Source organism: Hyaena hyaena, unplaced genomic scaffold (assembly GCF_003009895.1).
Source record: "Hyaena hyaena isolate Hyena2069 unplaced genomic scaffold, ASM300989v1 scaffold_14, whole genome shotgun sequence".
NCBI classification, from domain to species: Eukaryota; Metazoa; Chordata; class Mammalia; order Carnivora; family Hyaenidae; genus Hyaena; species Hyaena hyaena.
In genome coordinates this window covers 1,143,027-1,165,664 of record NW_024080646.1, presented here as the reverse complement: position 1 = coordinate 1,165,664, position 22,638 = coordinate 1,143,027, and the positions used below count along the sequence as shown (strand labels likewise).

The 22,638-nt window shown below is 38.5% G+C and overlaps 1 protein-coding gene across 1 annotated transcript in view; it reads left to right on the top strand.

Moving 5' to 3' along the window:
• Nucleotides 1-6,820: 6,820 nt before the first annotated feature.
• TAF4B (TATA-box binding protein associated factor 4b) overlaps nt 6,821-22,638 on the top strand; it is a 113,509-nt gene continuing 97,691 nt past the window's right edge. Inside the window, exons 1-3 of the mRNA XM_039217551.1 lie at nt 6,821-7,228; nt 17,635-17,780; nt 19,540-19,647. Coding sequence (XP_039073482.1) covers nt 6,886-7,228; nt 17,635-17,780; nt 19,540-19,647 — 597 coding nt within the window. The 5' untranslated portion in view covers nt 6,821-6,885. The remainder of the gene's footprint in view (nt 7,229-17,634; nt 17,781-19,539; nt 19,648-22,638) is intronic.

The following is a 22,638-nucleotide window of genomic DNA, read 5'->3' as shown; positions in this document are numbered from 1 at the left end:
GGGATCTGAAGCAGGCTCTGCACTGACAGCAGAGAGCCTGACATGGGGTTGAAACTCACAAACTGTGAGCTTTGACCTGAGCCAAAGTCGGATGCTTAACCAACTGAGCCACCCAGGTGCCCCTCCATTCTTTCTTGAATATACTCCAAACAAGCTTTTACTTCCACATGCCACAGCTTGTCTCTTAGCAAGGCTACCAATGACCTCATATTGTGTTGCTGTATCTACTGGCCAATCACCAGTCTTCATTTTACTTGACCTGTCAGCTGCATTTGACACAGTTGATCATTCTCTTCTTTTGAAACTTGGCCACTTCTTGGCTTTCAGGACTCCATACTCTGCTGATTTTCCTGTTATCAAGGGAGAGTCATTCTCCATCTCTTAATGCTGGGTCCTCTTCATCAACCTGACCTTTAACATTAGAGAACTCAGGACTCTGGCTTCTTTTCTTCTTTATACTCTCTTCCACCTTGGTCAGACTGAGTCCAGTGATGTTAAAAATACCATCTACATGCTGGTGAATATATTTTTATCCAGCTTGGACCTGTTTCTTGAATTCTGGGTTTACATATCCAGCTGCCTACCCCAAACTCTATTTGTAGAGATAATAAGCATTTCAAATTAAAATATCCCAGATTGGGCACCTTATTTCCCAACCACCACTGCAGTCACCTCTATTCCAAATAATAGCAACTCATACTTCCACTTTGGCTTGGCCAGTCCTTAACTCCTCTCAAATACCTCACACTCAATCCATCAGGAAGACCTGTTGGATCTCCCATCAAAATATTCCCAGAATTTGACCACTTTTTACCACTTACACCAGTATCACCTTTGTCTAAGCCACCATCATCATTCACCTGGATTTTCTACTAGCTTCCTTAAGTCATCTCTTTATAATTATTTTTGTATTATTATCCTGGTATACTCTCCTATAATTATTCTATCCAGTTATCCCTCTTGGACTATTCGTAGAGCAGCCAGAGTAAGGTTTTTTTTTTAAAGTTAGATAATGTTACTCTACTACTCAGAATCTTCCCCATGCCTTTACATCTCTCAGGGTAAAAGGCAAGATCCTTCTCAGGTTTACACAGTCCAATATGATTTTGCTGCTCTCCTTTTCTTTCTTCTTCCATGTACCAGCAGTACTTCCTATGTCCTTGCTGGATTTCCTTTTGCATGACATGAATCACTATCTAGTATACTATGTAATTTACCTTTTCATTTTTTATTTACATTTTTATAATTTACTTTTTTTCATATGGTCTCTTTCCACTGAAATGCATGCTTCATGGGGACAGGGATTTCTGTCCTTTCTTTTTTACATTGATAAACTCTTTACTGCCAAGCACAGAGTAAGCATACAATGAACACTGGTTATGTGAATGAATGACTGAAGGGAGTGGGGAGGAGGATCTGCTAAGAAGGTATCATTCAAGAAAATGAGTACTAAAATAGACAATACAAATAAAAAGTTCTGTGATTACAGGATCTTCTAGAAAATAAAAGATCATTTATGAGATTATGGCTTCTTCGACAGTCATTGCGTTTTCTATACTTAATATGAAATTAAAGGTAGGGAGTACTCACACTTTTAGAAAATGTCCATCTTCCCAGGTTAAGGCAATGTTCATTATAAGCCTCTGCCTGCCATAGCTTAAGCAGGCTAATATAGTTGCCCAGTTTCAAGACGTCCAGTGGTTTCCTGAGTGCTATGACGGGGGGAGACTAGGGAGGACTTCGCTGTACTTAAAAGATTTCAGTTGCCACCTAGAATATATATTTTAAGAAAAAGCTTGTATTACTTTTTGGTTATGCAAATAAATTAGAAAATACACAAATATAAAGAGAAAATGATCACTTAGAATGTCTCTAAACAGGTGTCTTCTGTTAACAGTTTGGTGTATAATCTAGGTTTTCCTCTGAGCATATATCTACCCACTTATTGGTTTAAATCTTTGAAAAGTTTATGTATTTACTTTGAGAGAGACAGGAACAGAGAGAGAGGGAGGAAGAGACGGAGAGAAAGAGACAGAGAATGAGTGGAGGAAGGGCAGAGAGAGAGAAAGAGAGGGAGAGCCCCATGTGGGGCTCCTTCCCACAAACTGTGAGATCATGACTGAGCTGAAATCAAGAGTTGGATGTTTAACTGACTGAGCCACCCAGGTGCCCACCCCCCAATTTTTTTAATTTACAAAAAATAGAATCATATTTTATACACTATCGTATAACCTAGTTTTTTCATTTAACAATATACCATGATCATTTTTCCATAAATATACCTCTGTAAGTATAAACGGAATGGCTGAGTAGTATTCCATAGTGTGATGCATCTCTTTCGATAGAATGTTTCAGTCGTGTCCACTTTTTGTAGGAACATTAAAAGTGTCTGAGACTTCATTAAACCTTTAGTGGAAGTCATTAATGAAGTCAAATTTAAGAGTTTAAGACACATTCCTTTAAGGAGAAAGAAATGACAGAATGGTGTTATAGGAATGTGTTCTACTGCAGCAAAGTACTTAAATGTTTTTGATGTAAAAGCACAGTTACTGGATCTGGTTCAAGGTACAGAACTTGAGGTCATTTGTTTCTGACTCAATTTGAAGTTGAGGTCATCACCATCTTAGAATAGGATTTTTCAGGCAGACTTTTCAACTGATTTCATTTCACACATAAAGGCTTCCTGCTTAAAATCTAGAGTAGTAAACTTTTTTTAAAAGATTTTATCTTTAAAGTAATCTCCACATCCAACATGGGGCTCAAACTCACAACCCTAAGACCAAGAGTTGCATTTTCTTTTTTTTTTTTATAAGTCTATTTTTAAAAAATGTTAAATGTTTTTATTTATTTCTGAGAGAGAGAGACAGCATGAGCAGGAGAGGGTCAGAGAGAGAGGGAGACACAGAATCTGAAGCAGGCTCCAGGCTCTGAGCTAGCTATCAGCACAGAGCCTGACACGGGGCTTGAACCCAAGAACCGTGAGATAATGACCTGAGCCGAAGTTGGACGCTTAACCAACTGAGCCACCCAGGTGCCCCATAAGTCTATTTTTTGAGAGAAAGAGAGAGGGTGAGAAGGCAAGCAGGAAAGGAGTAGAGAAAGAGGGAGAGAGAATGGATCCCAAGCAGGCACCACACTGCCAGCAAAGAACCATTATGGGGCTTGAACTCACAAACTGTAAGGTCATGACCTGAATTGAAATCTGGAGCCTGACGCCTATAGGTATATGGAAAATCAGAAGAATAATAAGAGTAATTTGCAGTGTCCACTCAATAATTGTACCCTTAGCCTTTGTTTTTGGCCAGATTTAAGTGCGTGTGTGTTTGTGTGTATGTAAAATAGTAAAATAATGGAAATATAAATTCTGTATTTGTTCAGTTTTGTTTCATTACCTGAATTGATGAGCAGAGTATCTGGACAATTGGCTTAGTCCCTCATTTATAGGGTGGTCTGAATGTTTGTGTCTCCCCCAAATTCATATGTTGAAAGCCTAACTCCCAAATGTGATGGTATTAGTAGGTGCGGCCTTTGGGAGGTGCTTAAATCCTGAGGGTGGGACCCTCATGAATGGGATTTCTTCCTTATTAAAGAGGCTCCAGAGAGATTCTTTGTTCCTTGCATGATGTGAGGATGCAGGGAGAAGTCTGTGATCTGGAAAAGAGCCCTCACCCGACGAACCTAGCACTCTGATATGAGATTTCCAGCTTCCAAAACTATGAGCAATAAGTTTCTGCTGTTTATAAGCCATCCATCATCTAATCTTCCTATGTGAAGGAGATTAAGAGGTACAAACATCCAGCGGCATGCAGGTTAACTGTAGGGGTCTCAGCTCAGGTCATGATCTCACAGTTTGTGAGTTTGAGCCCCTTGTCGAGCGAACTCTGCACTGACAGCATGGAGCCTGCTTGGGATTCTCTCTCTCTCTCTCTCTCTGTAAATAAATAAAAAGGTACAAACATCCAGTATAAAATAAATAAATCCCAAGTCATGGGGATGTAATATACAGCATGGGGAATAGGCAATAATATTACAATAACTTCGTAGAGTGACAGTAACTAGACCTATCTAGGTGATCATTTCACAATGTATAAAAATGCTGACTTGATATGTCATATACCCAAAACTAATATAATATTGTGTATCAAGTATAATTCAATTAAAAAAAAAAAGCCACCCAGTCTGTGGTATTTTGTTACAGCAGCCCGAAGACAGCATTAAGACAGAAGGTAAATAAGTATTTTCAATATCCAAATATTTTAACAAATAAACATAATAAAATCAAGGCATACTCCTTCCCTGCATTTTTTTCTTTTCTCACATAGAGAAATAAAATGCATTTGCTTCCCTATGTATACTGTGTGAATAGAAGTTCCTATAGAAAGGAATGTAGTAAACATAATTTTTTTAATGTTTTATTTATTTCTGAGACAGAGACAGAGACAGCATGAGCAGGGGAGGGTCAGAGAAAGAGGAAGACACAGAATCCAAAGCAGGCTCCAGGCTCTGAGCAAGCTGTCAGCACAGAGCCCGAGGCGGGCCCGAACCCACGAACTGTGAGATCGTGGCCTGAGCCGAAGTCACACCCAACAGACTGAGCCACCCAGGCGCCAGCCCCCACTCCCTTTTTAAATACATAATTCTTATTAAACTCTGGATTTAGGACAGTAGTTACCTGTGCTGGGTAAGAAGTATATTCTTTGCAACTAGAATATTAAAGTTCCCATCAATGAGATAAATAATAAAACAAATATAAACAAGTATAACAACGTTCAAGGTCACTTAAAGAGAAAGTATACTTCCTCAGCCAAGTCTCTTTGTAACTTGATTGAGGTTATTTACATTTCTAAACAAAGTATGTGGGTTGGGGGTGGGGTCTAATGAAAGTTTGGAAGGAGAGAGTCATTAGAGGAAACTTTGAGCCATCTACAAGTATTTAATGAACATATAGGGAGAAAAACCAAGGTAAACAATTTGCCCAGCTAGTAAAAAACAGATCTAAGATTCGAATCCACTAGATCATTTTGCTTCACGAATCTAATATTTATCAAACACCTTTTATGTGCAAGGCGTTTTGCAAGGGCGGAGTGCAATATATGATAAATCAGATATTTGTGGAGATATAGAAAGAGATGTATTTTGGTTTCCTACAGACTGTTTTGGATCCCAGGTTCTTGGAAAATTAGTCTTTTAACTGCAGTTTTTAAGCCAGTACAATGAAGTGATTGTTTCAAAAGAGAAAAATAAAAAAAAAGAAAAGAAACAAGAAAATGTATCTCTTAGTGACCAGCACACAAGAGGCCCTGGATAAATTTAGTTTTCCTCTCCCCAACTCCACTATGAATTTTCTGGAAGCTATATTATCAGGCAAGCCTTCAGGGAATGGGGAAGGTCGTAAATGATTTGAATCGTAAGATGGGTTCTTGCTTTGGACTGGTCGAGATGGGAGAAACAGCAAATGTAGTAAGTGTGAGGGCTGTGAGTAGACGCAGTCCATTGGAGTTTACCGGGAAAGAGAAAACTAGAAGCTGTAAAGGTCAGGTTACCAGCCTACTTGCAAAATCTCCTTCGGTATAGTGTTGGGTCCTACAAATACAGTATTACGACAAAAGCCTGAAATCAAGGCATCTTCTCTGACTAGATCCATAAAAAGCAAGTTTTTCTCTATATCGGGCTTATTGATTCATTTAACAGACACTTCACTTTTTCAAATAATATCTAAGATTCCAGTTAAGATCTAATTGCTCAAATCTGAGGATGTGGTAATCCATTGTCCCAGTTTTCAAGGAGATACACACGTAAACAATTTAAACACGTTTAGAGGAGACAGGTATCGATAGCCGCACAAAGGAAGAAAAAGATTTTTCCCCTGGGGCAGTTCAGCTCTAAAGTCATATGAAAATAGGCATATTTCACAGACTATAAAATCAGACGCCATTCTTAAACATTTAAAAGAAAGAAATAGGCAATATTTTTCACAACGTCAACTGTAACTCTTCATTTTGCGACGCTGTAGGGCAAAGCCCGCAGAAGAGGCAGCGTGATTAAATCTTACTGAGTTCCCGTTCTCCAAAACCAGTCCGTCACATTTCTCCTTAAAAAAGTAGAAGCGTGTAGAAATTACACTCCTCGCTTTTAAAGGAACATACAACTGGGAATACCAAGAAGAGGAACACGAATGTCGCAGTTCTCTAAGTGCGGCCCGCCCCTCCCACATGGTAGATTTTTGGCAACTTGACCCTCCTTCCTCCTGATTCTGGGGGAAGATTCTAACGCCCTCTGGAGGCGTCCCTAGTGACGTCACGAGCGCGATTCCAGTCGGTGGCCAATCACCGAGCCGGATTCCGGGGGAAGCCCGGGGCGGCGGCGGCGGCCTGTGCGCATGCGCGAGGTCTCCGCGTGTCTATATAAACATGGCTGGCGTGGCCGCGCGGCGGGGCTACGCCGAGTGTGTGTAGGGGGCTTTGGGGCGCTCTGGGTTTGTAGTTTTGAATTTTCTGGCGGGGGAACTGGGGCGCAGAGTCTTGCTGGGTGGTGGGAGCCGAAGTGACGGCTTTCCGGGAACCGCGCAGCCGGGCTCCGCTGTAGCGGGACCCGAGGCTGAGGCGCCGTGCTGAGCCGGCGCACGTGTGAGCGTCCCGGAGGAAGCTGCGAGCGGCCAGGCAGGTGTCGCTGCAGCCGGGGCCGCAGTAACGGGAGGGAGGTCTGGGACGCGCGGGTCGGCGGCCAGCCGGCGTTCGCCACTGACTTGTGTTGCGGCCCCTGCGCCTCTCCCTAGCGATGCTGTGGAGCCGGAACTGCTCTGGAGTCGGCTGCCGCTTGTCAAGCCTCCCTACGCCTCTGCTCCCGGAACGGCAGCGTCGCAGCTGCCGCTGATCCACCTGGGGGATGCCCGCGGGCCTCACGGAACCGGCCGGCGCCGCTCCTCCAGCCGGTGTGAGCGCCTCCGGGACCGTGACCATGGCCCCCGCTGGGACTCTCCCTGTCCGGGTGGAGAGTACTCCGATGGCCTTGGGCGCCGTGACTAAGGCTCCTGTCAGTGTCTGCGTGGAGTCCACGGTGTCCCAGCCCCTGCGGTCCCCCGTGGGGACCTTGGTGACCAAAGTGGCTCCTGTCAGTGCTCTTCCTAAACTCAGCAGCGGCCCTCCGCTGCCTGCTCCTCAGATAGTCGCTGTGAAAGCCCCCAACACCACAACAATCCAGTTGCCTGCTAATTTGCAGCTTCCTCCAGGTATGTCGATCACCTTTTCCAGCTTTTCCGTCGGTCCAGCCAGCGGTGACACGGGAAACGTCGCAGCTCCGGATTGTGCCTTCACGCTATTAGCTCAAAAAAAAAAAAAACAAAAAAAACCCCAAAACTCAGCTAAGAGAACCATTCATAATTGACTTTGCAAGACAGTGGTTTGGCTTTAGAATTAATACAGCCTCTTTGAGTCATTCCTGCACAGTTTTTCTTTCCATATTTAAGGAAAGAATCTGTTCACCTAAGTGACACAGTGAAAGCTGGAACAGTATGTATATTCAGGAGGGCCTTTGAGGCACTAGCTCCTAGGTGGGGGAAGATAGATATAGCTAAAGTTTATTTTCATGTTCAGAAGAGACCAGTTTTTATATCCACACAGTTAGATAACCATATTTTTAAAAAAAAGTTTATTTAAGTTCTTGTCTGTTGAAAGAGGATTTTAAATTTAAGCAAACTAAAATAAGTTCTCTGCTTTTCTAGTACCAGAAATGAATAATGCTCTTTCCTGCACAATCTTTAGATGTGTGATGATTGTAATTTTCAGTCAGAAGATTACCACTCATTCCCAGCAAGTGCCAGAATTGAGGGATCAGAGGCATGCGATTGTTAAATTTGAAGCAGTGTGTGAATGCTACAGTTAACGAGCCTGTGACCACTTTTTATCAGAGCGTCTACATGTTTGGGCTGGTTTTCATGATTTATACAAAGAGTTTGCCTTGTGATCAGCATATGGTAAATTTGAGTGTACTTTCTTCAACTGAAGGTGTCTTGGAGTTTCATTGGGGTAAAAAAAGGCACATCTCACATTCTTTGGAGTGAACTCTACTCCTAATTATATTGTCCACTCTTTATTTTGTTAGTACTAATGGGAACTCTGACCTGCAAAGATGGTAAAGGAGTGAAGCATTTGATTCAAGATCAGTATCCCCTAGCAAAATGATAGGGGCTCTTTTGTAGCTAATGTTCTGTCTGTGGAACAGTTGTGGAACTGTTGTGGAACGATCATGTGCTTCACTTTTGATGAAGTTCTGTTTCAGTTTTGTATTCTACAGGAAGTATATATATATGTGTGTGTGTGTGTATATATATATATACAGGATGTGTATATATATATATATATATACAGGAAGTGTATATATATGTATATGTACATCCTGTATATATATGTGTACACACACTTCAGGCTATGCTGTGTATGCCACTGGATACATTTTCTGCCAGTTCTAAATTGTCATCCTGCATATACTTATAAAGAAGTTATGAATGTGTTTGAAATAAATCACCTCTTTATTTGCTAAAAACTAAATTTGTCAGTGAGGATTGTTTAGAAACAATAAAAAAAAGTATTAAAATAGAGGAACTGTCACGAGTGAAAACTTGCTGGTAAGTGGGAACTAATCACTAATCAAAGACAAATGGCTATATACTTTAATATATTATTTATATTCTTTTGTTGGTCATAATAGGTAGCAGATACGGAAAGAGGTCTCTAAGGGTAAATAATTTGTCCAATGGCAGACACCTCATAGGTGTCAGAGGGAATTTGAATCCAGGTCTGTTTACCTTTACACACTATGCTGACCACTTGGTGTGTGTGTAGACTATGCCTGATTGAGTATCAGAGCTAAGAGCGACATAGAATTTTAGAGCCTAATCTTTTGTACACAAAGAAACCAAAACTGAAACGTACCAGAGCTGCATAGCCATAAACCAAAACCACAACTTAGGTGTGCACTACAATAACACAGTTTAGGTTATTGGCCATGGAGAAACTTCCACTGAAGAGGACATAAATCGCCTTTAGGAATTGTTATTTACAAAGGAGGTGGGAAGACGCTTTGAAGAGCAGCTTTTGGGGATTTCAGCTGGTAAGTGGCAGAAGAGCGTACTAACATTTGTGCTCTCGCTAGTGCACAATAAGATAACCAGTAGTTGAGGAATGAAATGAAAACACTGAGTAAAATTTATGAGTCTTGTACCATTTCTTTTACATCCTGAGGATTAGTAGTTGATTACTCAGGGGTGATTAAAACATAATGTCCACTCTTCTTTTTCCAAGATAATGAATGCTTTTAAGTATTTGATTTCTGTTTACTTCAGAATTTTCTCTGAACAGAACTGGTTTTTAGAAATATGCACCCAGAGTGTTTCTAGGGAGCAGGGGCTGGAAATAAAAAGGGTAGGCATTGTGAGGAAATGAAAGAAGCTGTAGCAGAGACCCTGAAAGTTATTCTGTTCGATGTTTTTGGTAATTTCTTTTGGTCTTCTCTTTTATGCACATGTGGAATTTTAGGCCAGACTGTGGCTCATTCTGTTTTTGGTATTCTGTGTCTCTTCTTTCCCTTGTTTGAGAATGATGATCAAGGATTTGGTTGCTTCTGTTAGGACATAAACTGTGGTAGATTCTGCTTGATGGTCATACTGTACGGAAGTTAGTGAAAGTAACTTGTAAAATGCTTCAGGTCTTTTTTTGTCAACTCCTTCGTGCTGAGACATGGCATAGGATTTGTACCTTAGATTCCTGAACCAGGTACCGGATAAGCTAGTGCTTCTTGTTTCTACCCTGGCTTTATCAAAAGGATACTGCATGAGGATAGGGACTCCTGCCTTTATTATCCAGGGTATTGCATGAGGGTAGGGACGCCTACTTTATTATCCAGCACCTAGCTAAGTTCCTTGCTCATAGAAGGCACTGGAGAGTTTGAATGCACAGATTAGTGTATGTGGAGAGAGGAGAGGGTGATAGGACTGCAACCCCTAAGTGATTCCAAGGGCCATTACACATTTCAGTGTATTTTACTCTTAATTTCTTTGCTTATTCTGTTTATAAAAGTGGCATATGTTCTTGCAAAAAAAAAAAAAAAAAGCAATACTGAAATGTAATACACCCTTCACCAGAGTATTAACTATTAACAACTTGTTATCCTTTTCATATTAGTACCTATAAGTCTTCCTCATTTTTTCTTTTTTTTAATTCCTCATTATTAAAATTGTTTAGTAGTCCTTTGTATCAGAGTACCATCATTTTTTGACCACTCTGCTATTCGCAGACATTTATGTTGTTTGCACTACTTTCTGTTATTATAAATGATGCTATTAATAAACATCTTGGTGTATTTTTGTGCAGTTTTATAAATGTTTTTAAAGGATAAATTGCGAGAAGTGGAATTGTTGGTTCAAAAGGTAATCTTTTAATAGGATTATGAAATTTTATCCCCATAAGTTGGTTCAAATGCGTAATCAACAATGTTGATACTTAATTTTAAAGAGGTACCTATGGAAACTAATAGTAATTTTCCAGACTTTAATTAACATTAACAGAAGATGAGCCCTATAATTGAGTGGAGAGAGACTTTAAGTGTAGAAAAATGTGGCTGGATGATATATATAACAAATGTTATAGATTTGTTGCTTACTGAATAACTGTGCCTAAGAGGGCTCTTGTTTTTATGAAGTAAAGTAAGTATATAGTATACAATAGCTGGGAAGGTTTAGTTCAGGGCCACACAGTAAGGAATAAGAGTGCTAATCAAATTTGTAGATAACAAGGAGCTTGGAGAGTTAGCTTTTGTGGAAAGTAGTGAAGTGTAGTGATAAAGGGCAGAATATTGGCCTTGGAATCAGACCTGGATTTGAATCCCAGCTCTACCATTTAATAGCTTTGTGATCTTGGGCAAGTTTATCAACCTTATCCTCAATGTCAGGTTTCTGACGTCTAAAATAGGATCATACCTTCACAGAAGTATCATATGGATTAACTTAAGATAAGTATATAGGTCTATATGTCACAGAACTCTAGAGAACACCGTTTGTATGGAATACAGAGTTGTGTAGCAGGCATGTCTGGGGTATTTAAGGTACTTGTATAGCAATTGTAGGTACTCTGGGTGCTATTTGTCTAATATGTAGGACATCCACCAAACTCACCGTACTTTAAAAGGATGGATTTTGAGGGCCACCTGGGTGGCCCAGTTGGTTAAGCATCTGACTCTTGATCTCAATCCAGATATTGATCTCAGAGCCATGAGTTCAAGCCCCACATTTGGCTACATGCAAAAAGATGGATTTTGAAATAATTTCAATGTCTTTGTGTCCCCATTTTTTTGTTTGTTATAGAAAATTTGGAAAATATTGAAGAAATACCCTCATATATTTTAAGTGTATCTTTTAGTCTCCTTTTTAATGTAAACTTTATGGAGTTACAGTTTTTTTACATGTGCATTTATTTTGAAAAAGAAACCATTTACAGTAAATTTTGAAAAATTTGACAAAGGTATAGCCACCACTCCAAGTTATAGAACATTTCATTCCCCTAAAGCTTGTGCTTTCTTTGAGAAAAAAATGTATGTGTGCTTCCTCTATTTTTACATAATTGGGATTCTATTATATAATTTTTATATCCTGTTTTTCAGTTACCATTATATAGTGATGATTTGTATCTTATAACCTCAGAAGTTTAATTTTAATGGGGTGTAATCCACTATTTAACCTTTTCTCTATTCATTTAGGTTGCTTAATTTTGTTTAAAATACTTATAGCAGCACCTGGGTGGCACAGTTGGTTAAGCATCCAACGAAAGCTCAGATCATGATCTCATGGTTCATGGGTTCGAGCCCCATGTCAGCTTTATGCTGACATCTCAGAGCCTGGAGCCTGATTCTGATTCTGTGTCTCCCTTTCTCTCCAACCCTCCCCAACTTGTGCTCTGTCTCTGTCTCTCTCAAAAATAAATGAACATTTAAAAAGTTAAAAAGAGGGGCGCCTGGGTGGCTTAGTCGGTTAAGCGTCCGACTTTCGCTTAGGTCATGATCTCGCGGTTCGTGGGTTTGAGCCCCGCGTCGGGCTCTGTGCTGACTGCCAGCTCAGAGCCTGGAGCCTGTTTCAGTCTGTGACTCCCTGTCTCTCTGACCCTCCCCTGCTCACGCTGTCTCTCTCTCTCCTAGAAATAAATAAAAAATATTAAAAAAAAAAAAGTTAAAAAGAAATATTTAAAAAAAATTACTTATAAGTAAAAGTAAACCAAATGTCTTGTATTTAGGTTGTGGTTTTCTGTGTTGATTATTTTCTTGGGACAGATAATAAGTTTGGGATTTCTGGATGAAGGAAATATGAGTACTTTAAAGATATTCATATATATTTTTTTAGCTTACTTAATATATTTCAGTGTTAACTGTATGCTAGGTTCTATGCTCAGTACCATGGATGCAGTGGTAAATAAGGTAGACACAGTTCCTCTCCTGGAAATCAAATAGATTCTGAGAATTTCTTTAGATTATTTTGGGCTTAATTTTTCTCCAACAATATCATTTTTGTAAACTAATACATGCATATATAAAAACAAATATGACAAGTTAAAAATAAAGTAAAATCACCTGAAAACATATTCTACTTTTAAAAGGTGATATTTAATAAAGGTAAATAGAAGTTCTATTTTGACAAATCAGCTGTAAATGGAGGATAGAGGAGATGTGCTATATAACTGGTAGTAGAATCTGGCATAAAAACTTACTGATTTTAAGTTTTTCTTTTATTCACTCAAAGAATTATTAGAATGAGAGAGAAATTTAAGTGACTTTAAGCTCAATAAGGGAAACTGATTTGAAAAGTTAAAGGAATAGGGCCCATGGTGCCTGAGCAAGAATGCAGCTTTGGGTCTGTGTAGCTGCCTTTTAAGTGTTCAAAGTACTGTCCTGTGGTAATGAAAGTCGGCTTATTTTGTGTGATTGCACAAGGGACCACCCTCTCTCTGAATATGGAAGACTATTTTGGTTCCATATTAAGGAATAACTTTGTGTTTCTAGTCTACTTGTGAAGTGGTGGCATTTATGCATCTCTACCCTCCTAATCCTGGACTTCTTTCAGTAGAGACTAGAAGGTCACCAGTCAGGCAATTATGTATAGATAATTAAGTTAATAATAGATGAATTCTAAAGTTTTCAGAAGGAATAGGCCTGCTATTTCAGTATTTACCATTGCTGGGAATATGGACAAATTAGAGCCGCCATCCAGATCAACTTGCAAGCAAACAAAATAGGAAAGGCACCTTGGCGTATAATAGTTCACTGGGCAGACAGGTAGAATATGTTAAATTATGTACCAGAGACAGGGTGAACACCAGACCACTTTACACTTTAACATCTTAATATGTTTAGAGGAAAGGTGCTCTGTAACCTAACGTATAATTACTTTCTTTTTACATTTCTGTGGGATAAGTAGGCAAAACTGTCTTTTTACGATTGGAAAATGAATCATATTTATCAGGATTTGATTCATAGAGACTTGGTAGGTGGTTTTCAGAAGAGAGACTAGTATTCAGTTTCCTTTATATGTTTGTAAGTGCTTTTCACTAGGTTATTGCTCATTGGAATTGGACTTTTGGGATAAACACTTCAGAAGAGCATTGAGTTTAGATGAACTCTTATTATTTTATTCTCAGTATCGTATGTCTGCAACTATTTTAATATTCCTACTGCTGTTTGAGTGCTTAGTAGAAGAACAGTTTGGATTGTAGACCTTTTGACTTTCATAACAACTACTACAATTGATAACTTTAAAATTCAAAAGTCTGCTCAGAAGTATTGTCTTATTTAATCCCCTTTAATGATCCTGCAAGGTAAGTATTAAGTCTCTCCATCCACAAATGTGGGGTGTCTGTCCATTTATTTAGGTCACTTTTTTTTAATGTTTATTTGAGAGAGAGTGTGTGAGAGAGAAATGAGTGAGGGAGGGGCAGAGAGAGAGACACACACACACACACACAGAATCGGAAGCAGGCTCCAGGCTCTGAGCTGTCAGCAGAGACTAATGTGGGGCTTGAACTCACGAACCGTAAGATCATGACCTGAGCCAAAGTAGATGCTTAACTGACTGAGCCACCTGATTTATTTAGGCCTTTAATTTGTTTCAACAGCATTTTGTAGTTTCCAGGGACACCTGAGTGGCTCAACGTGTCTCACTCTTGATTTCACCTCAGTCATGATCTCCGGGCCATGAGATCCAACTCCCCCACCCATCCCCTGGGCTCCACTGCTAAGGGTAGAGACTGCTTAAGATTCTCTCTCCCTCTCCACCCATCCCCTGCTCACTTGACAATGCTTTCTATCTTTCTCAAAAACATTTTTTAAACGGCATTTGGTAGTTTCCAGAGTATTGGTGTTATACTTATTTTGTTAAATTTGTCAGTATAATTTTCTTTTTGGTGCTATTGTGAATGAAATTGTTTTCTTTGTTCTATTTAGTCATTCTTTGCAAGTGTATATAAAAATACAGCTGATTTTTATAGATTAATTCTGTATGCTGCTGCTTAGCTAAACTTGCTTATTGGTTTTAACAGTTTTTCATGGATTTGTAGGATATCTATATATAAGATTGTATTATCTGTGAATGGATAATTTGACTTCTTTCTTTGGATGCCTTTTATTTCATTTTCTTGCTTAATTGCCCTGGTTAGAACTCTGAGTACAGTGTTGAATAGAAGTAGTGATTGCAGATTATCCTTGTCTCATTCCTCATCACAGATATCTTTGTCTTGTTCCTAAATCTTAAAGGGGAATCATGTAATCCTTCACTATTACATTAGGTGTGAGTCTTTTATAGATCTCTTTTATCAGGTTGAGGAAGTTTGCTTTTATTCCTATTTTTTGAGTTTGCATCGTGATAAAAGAGGTGTTAGATTTTGTCAAATGCTTTTTCTGCCTCTGTTGAGATGATCATGTGGTTTTGTCCTATGTTGATAGGTTGTTTTGCAGTATGCACTGAGATAGATATTACTTGATGGAGTGTAATATTTTTTTGTGCTACTGGATTCAGTTTGCTAGTACTTTGTTGGGAACTTTTGTATCTATATTCATAAGGCATACTGGTCTCTCTTTTCTTGTGATGTCTTTGTCTAGTTTTGGCATCATGGTAATACTGACCTAACAGTATTAGTTGAGACGTGTTTCGTTCTCTTCTACTTTTTGGAAGAGTTTCTGAATGATTTGTATTAAGTTTTCCTTGGATGTTTGGTAGACTTCACCAGTGAAGCCATCTGGACCTGGGTTATCTTGTGACACTTTTTGATTAATAATTCAGTTCATTTGTTAGGGACCTATTCAGGTTGCCTGTTTCTTGAGTCAGTTATAGTAGTTTTGTTTTTAGTAATTTGTCTTTTTCATATAAGCCATCTAATTTATTGGTTTACAGTTGCTAATAGTATTCCTTTATCTGTCTTTCTATAAGGTTAGTAGTAATGTCCTCTTTTTTTTTTTTTTTTACTTTTTTCATTCTTGGTTAGTAGTTTCAGCAGTCTGGTAAAGGTTTTTCACTTTTGCTGGTCTTTTCCCAGAACCAACTTTTGTTTTTCTTTTTCTCAATTGTTTTTATACTCTCTTTACTTCTGCTCTAATCTTCATTAATTTCTTTTCATCTCCTTGTTTAGTTTTTATTTTGCTTCCCTCCCTCCCCCAGTATCTTAAGATGGAAGTTTAAGTTATTGATTTGAATCTTTTTTCTTTTTTATACCATTATTTATAACTATAAATCGCCCACTAAGCCCTGCTTTAGCTGCATTCTATAAATTTTGGCATATTATGTCATTTTCACTGCTTTCAAAGTATTTTCCAATTTCCCTTATTATGATTTCTCCATTGACCAACTGACTACTTAAAAGTAATTAATTTCTAAATATTTGTGAATTCCCCTCAATTTCTTTTTGTTACTGATTTCAAATTTCATTCCATTGTAGTTGGAGACTATACGTTGTGTGATTTTAGTCTTTTCAAATTTATTGGAGCTTATTTTATGCCCTAACATGTGGTCTGTCTGGAGAATGTACCATGTGCACTTATCTGCTTACCTCTCCCAGCATAGGATAACTCCTACAAAATAACTGGGGTGAAGGAGACTGGGGTCCAGATAGTTTTAATGTGCCATCCCTGAGGTAGAGCCTTCCTTTATTGAGTGGAGATGAGTAAAAGATGAACCCTAGAAACTTCTGGATGCACTTAACTCAAATTTGTCCTCTGTTGTCTGCACCTCATTGTGGAGAGATCAGAAATGCTGGTGGCCTGCTCCTCCCAGGGAAGATACCATAGCCCTCATCTGGGAGCTTGGGAGAGGAGGAGGCCCTGTGTTGACCACACTGCCTGATCTGAGAAGGAAAAGGGAGCAGGTCATGCATGGTTCAGATGCCACAGATTCTTGCTGTTTTTACTGAGTTTAATAAATCCTCTATAATAATGGTGTAGTCATTTTCTGTATGCCTTCAGGTAGTTTCCAAAGACTTTAAATACTGTTTTTAAAGATAATTTTCACCAGTTATGCTTGCTTTGCTAGGGAGCAGGTTTGTTGAGCTCTTTATGCTCCCATTTTAGAAATGGAACTTCAGCTGTGAATATTCTTGTTTATGCCTCCTACTGACATGGACAGGAATTTCTTTAGATTAGAAATGCTGCTGGGTTAGAGAGTGCAAATGGGAATGAATTTGGCACACTCGTGTAAAGTTGAACAGACAATTCTACCATATTACATTACCATCGTTAAGATATTAGAGTTCCTGTCGCTGTACATTTTTCTAACACTTAATGTGGTCTTTGGACTTCTTAGTTTTTGCCTGTCCAGGTAGATATAAAGTGATATCTCACTGTGGTCTTAATTTACCTTTCCCTATCATTGGCATCTGTGTTTCTTTTGTGCATTTTGGATATTCATTCTTCGAACATAAGTGAACTAAAAACTTTTTTCCGTTTAGTAGTTTGTTTTTTTTACTTCATGGTGTCTTGTGCTAAACAAAAGTGGTTTTTTGGTATAGTAGAATGTATCAAATTTATTTAAGAAATTCTCCGTATCCCAAGTTCAGCAAATTTTGTACATTATCTAAGAGTTTAAAAGGTTTTACTTTTTACTTTTGTATTCTTAATGCCCTAGGGGTTTTGTATGTGGTATGATACTTTTAATCTTTTCCATATAAATAACTAATTGACCCAGCCATGCTTATTGAATAGTCTGCTCTTTTCCTTACTAATCTGCAGTGCCTCTTAGGAAGATTTGATATGATATATCTGCCTGAGTCTACTTTGAAATTCTCTGATTTATTCCATTGGTCACTTTGTGTAGTCTGATGCCATTACCATATCATCTTACTTACTGTAGTTTTACAGTTTGATGTCATATAGAAAAAGTGTTTTGGCTTCTTCAAGAGTATGGGCCTTAGGCTTGGACTTTTAGTATTTTAAGTAGCTTTGAGTGAAAACATTTTTCTATATTATATATGGTAGCTAGTATACATGAAATTTAGTGTGTATTAAATATTTATTCAGAATATTTTATAGTGTTGAAAGAAATGGTCAGAACACAAAATATATGATGATTATGTTTATTAGCTTACAGGTCATGTTTTTTTCTTTTAATTCTAGGAACAGTTTTAATCAAAAGTAACAGTGGCCAATTGATGTTGGTGTCTCCTCAGCAAGCTGTGACAAGAGCAGAGACCACTAGTAACATAACTTCAAGGCCAGCTGTACCAATGAATACTCATACAGTCAAAATTTGTACAGTGCCGGTAATATATCTTAGGGTTTTTTTTTTATTATTATTATTATTGGTTTTCTAGCTATTATCTTCATGTAAATATGTGTATTTGTGAACAGAAATAATAGATGATTCTGCTCAACTTGTTGAATTTAGCCACTTTCTTTGAATGTGTTAATCAAGATGTTTGGTTTTGTCATTTGGTAATTGCTAAAATAGTAAAGATTCAGTCTTCATACTTGAAGATTTGTGTTTCTCAAGGGAGTGTTAGTTACAAGGGCTATTTGCATGTCTAAATGGAAAGAAAATAATCATTATGCTTCAATTCTAATTTGTGGTAAAACATTAACACTACAGTTTTATACTATTCATTTGTATCCATATCTTACAGGAATGACTTAAGAAGTCTGTAATATTTCACTAATTCAGTTATTAGAAAATGGTTTATTTTACATACATGATAATCTTTCTAGGTAACTGAAGCTTGTGTGGCAGAGGTTAAAAAAATAAATATTTTTTTATAGCATCTAACTCTATTAAAATAAAAAATGCTGAATGTAGTAGCATTTTCTTGAGGAGTCAGTTTCATCCTAATGAAAGATTGCATAGTGTACTGTGGTAAATTCTTTGCCAGTTTTGTCTACCACCCTCACCCCCCATTTTGTGCTCTCCTTTCTCTAATATTTGATTCTAGATTCCCAACCATTTTCTCTGTTACTGTATCTTTCAATGATAGCTGCTCCTTCCCTTTTTTTTGTCTATTATTTTTGAGAGAGAGACAGAGACAGAGCACAAGTTGGGGGGAGAGGCAGAGAGAGAGGAAGAAAACAGCATCTGAAGCAGGCTTCCGGCTCCAAGCTGTCAGCACAGAGCCCAAAGCAGGGATCAGATTCAGAAATTGTGAGATCATAACCTGAGTAGAAGTCAGACGCTTAACTGACTGAGCCTCCCAGGTGACTCTGCCCCTTTCTTTTCTAGTTTGCTTTATCTAACTGCTGTGAGTTGAGAAAATATGTTAGCAGACTTTTTTATAATAGGATGTTAAATAAGAATCCATATGTTTTTGGGGTTCCTGAGTGGCTCTGTTGGTTAAGCATCTGACTCTCAGTTTTGGCTCAGGTCAGGATCTCAGGGTCATGAAATTGAGCCCAGAGCCCAGCATTAGGCTCCCAGCTGGGTGTGGAGGCTGCCTAAGATTCTTTCTTTCTTTCTGCCCCTCCCTAACTTGTGTTCTCTCTTAAAAAAAAATATTTTTAAAGAAAAATATCTATATGTTTGCTGTATGAGCTAAAGAATAAAGTTTAAGATTTTAATGCTAAAATACTGTAATATTTTTTGTTAAGATGCCTTCTTAAGAGATGTGAAATAGTGTCAATTGGCCAATTGACCTGTTAGGTTCACAGTGGAGAATGGGCTTAAAATCTATAAGGTTATATAAAGCCAGTTATAACAAAGGAGTTTGCTGTGGTGAAGTGTTTTAAATTTTTTTTAAATGTTTATTTATTTGAGAGAGAAAGAGAGAGTGCACAAGTGGGGAAGCGCCAGAGAAAGGGAGCAGAGGATCCAAACCAGTCTGTGTACTGTCAGCACAGAGCCTGATGTGGGGCTCGAACTCATGAACCCTGAGATCTTGACCTGAGCCAAAGTGGACGCTTAACTGACTGAGCCATCCAGGCTCCCTGAAGTATTTTAATATTTAATGTTTACCATAGTACTGATTGATTTAAAATTACTATTGCTTACGACTCTATTATCTCTCTCCCCTCCCCCCCTCCCCCCCACTTACCCAGAATTCTGGTTCACAGTTAGTTAAGAAAGTGGCAGTGGCACCTGTTAAAAAATTGGCACAAATAGGAACTACTGTGGTAACCACTGTTCCAAAGCCTTCCTCAGTACAGGTAAGTTGTGACTGACTTGTGTCCATGCGTGCACTGCTTATTCTCTCATCTTTATTTAGCTGTTTCCTGCCTGATGTATAGGTTTGTCAGAACAGCCATGTGACCTTGAAGAGCAATTCAGTGATATTTGGTGACACTTATCAAAGTGGGAATTGTTGGAGGTGTGGAAACCACAAGATAAACATAGTGTATGTTCTTGGATTATCAAATTTACTTGAATGTATTAAATTAATACAAATGCACCCAATAGCCACATGTGATAGTGTCTAGAAGCAGGTGCTAGGACAGAATTTTGATGTAGGGGATACTTATTAGTCATTGATACCTGCGGAAGAGAAGGAGAATAAGACTTTGAACTAGATGCAGGCCCAGTAAAACTTGCATCAATCGGGTGGGGAACATTGGAGCAAATATGGCTTGTTGGAGTTGTCCTATGTGTTAGCTTTGGTCAGCTGGGCCATAATTCCTCCTCTGTGGTAAGTCACTGGATGTCAGTTCCACAGGGAGAGTTGTGCTGTTGGGCAAGGTAACTCTCTGTAGTTGAGGCAAACCCTGAAAGAACGGACACCTGTAGGCTATATAATAGCATTCCCAACAGCTGGGGCAACACAGAATTCTTTGTGATAGTATATCAAAGTTTACTCCTTGTATCACTGGGAACTACTTCCTCAAATATTGTTGAAGACCAGATCTTTCGAAATTCCAGTGGATTTCTTCCTAGGGGAAACAGAGGAGGTTAGTAGGATGAACTACAGCTGTGGCTGATACTCTTCATCTCCATCCATTACTATCCTATAACTCTGCTGGTCTTTGTAGCTTAACTGGTAGTGGGACCAGACCTTCATCCCTGAGGGGTCTGAGGTCCTAATCCCCATGCTCTTTTGAGGCAAGTGTTGCTGTACTTGTCCATATAACATTACAGTTGCGCAAAGAAATAACAGCAGTCACTTAAGTAGATGACTTGGATTCACCACACATACTCCTCTCAGTCGGCATTGTAAGCTAGCAACCCTACCTTTCCCAGAGATCAGGTCACTTACCCTTTTGTGATAAGCTCTTTACTGCTGTTCCCTGGACACAAGGAACCTGAGGTGCCCAGGAGGCAGCCATGGTGTCTAGTTTATGGGAACTCTTGCTGTGTCCTCTGGTGAAAGTGTGCCCCTTGCAGGCAGAAATGGTAAGTACAGGGTCCCGCAGCATGTCTTCAGGAGTGATAAGTGATTCCATTCATCCCTTTACTCCTTTGTCCTTGATTTTCATGTATTTGTCCTGTCAGAGACATAGTGCCATGAAGGATGTCTTGATACAGTGAGTACATTGAGTCTTGGAAGATAAAATCCCATCCTCATTGAGTATTGCCTCTGAGTTTGCACTTCACCTGTGCCTTCTGGGTCATGCCCCCTAGACATTCATAATCAGTGCCAGTGTGGTCTTGCAAAGCATGGAAATACCATGGGCTGGTCTAGAATATCAGGAGTTATGATTGAGTTTGAGTTGGTCCATCCATTACTGCAGTGGGATTGTGTAGATAGAGTAAGACTGGGATTGTGTACCTCTCTATGTCTTTTAAGAGGCAGAATTGTCATGGAAGATGTGGATATCTGGTAAGGTACAGCTAGTAACTATATTAGAAAGAGTTACGAAGGACAGATTTTTGTACTAGAGACAATTAAGCATTGACAAAGAAAGTAGAAGTGCCATAAATGCTTCATCTGTTCACAAAAAATAGGATGCTTTTTCTGGAGCTCACATTTCATTGAGCCTATTTTGCTTCATAAGGGAGAGGAACCCTGAGGTTTCCCCAAGGAATGCTTCCCTTTGGTCCTGGAAGGTAATCATAATCACCAGCTAAAGTTTTAGATTGTATGTTCTTAAATAAGGTAGTATAAGTAGTTAAGGGCAGAGTATAAATCTAGACTCAACTGAATATAGACTCAACTGAAGAAAGAATGTTTCATTATTGTACATTGACCTAAAAAAGTTTTTTAGACAGTGTCCAAAAAGATTCAGAGAAACTGCACAGTAGTTGTCTTTGAAGAGCAAGACTAAGGCTGGGAATAGGAAGGGAACTCCTTTTCATTATTGCCTTTGAGATCTGCTTGTATTTAATAAGATTTTACTGACTTAGGTGCAGTTTTTAATTTTTTGCTTAACATTTCATCATTCACTAATCAGGGTTTTTAATTTCTTTCCATTTTTTACCCTTAAAACACGCTTATCTAATACATGCTCCAGTACTTATTCTAAAGTGGGAAATTTTGAATTCACTTATTGTGACTGTTACCAAAGGAAATTTCCTTGAAGGTAATCGCAACCTGCCCTTTTTGTGTTGTATGCCTTAGAATACAAGTATTGCCTTAGAATACAAGTATTTCAGTTAAAGTGATGGTGCATTGTTTAGTTTTCTGTGTGAATTGAAAATACTCTTGTCTCCTCATCCCCCCTAAACTTGACTCCTGTTCTGTAACTTTCAGTGTTTGTTTTAAAATAAGATTTTTGCTTTATTTCAGTATAGTTATCTACATTTTTAACTGCCTGACATGTGATTTCTTGTATTAGACTTTTTATCCTGCAGGTGGTGCTAGAATCACACTTCATTTCTATAGAGGGTAGAAAAAAGAACCAAAATTTTTTTCACTGTTAAAATAAGATATCACAGTTTGTAATATTTGTTATGTTTCCTCTAGTAGTCTAATAAAAGTAGCTTACCTGAATATAATATCAATAGATCTCTCTGCTTTATACTTAAGAAAAAGCAGAAAAATTACGGAATAGGAAATTCTGTATTTTCATATAAAGACTTACTATTTCAAATTCTTTTTAGAGAAGTATTAATAATGGTTTTTGAGGACCATATGCTTGATACTGTTTTTCACAAACAACCCTAGGAGAGTAGGTAGGTACCATTTCTGTCCTTATATTTTTACAGACAGAAGTCAAAGGATTAGCAAGATTAAGTAACTTGCTTGAGGGCAACACTCAGTAGGTGTC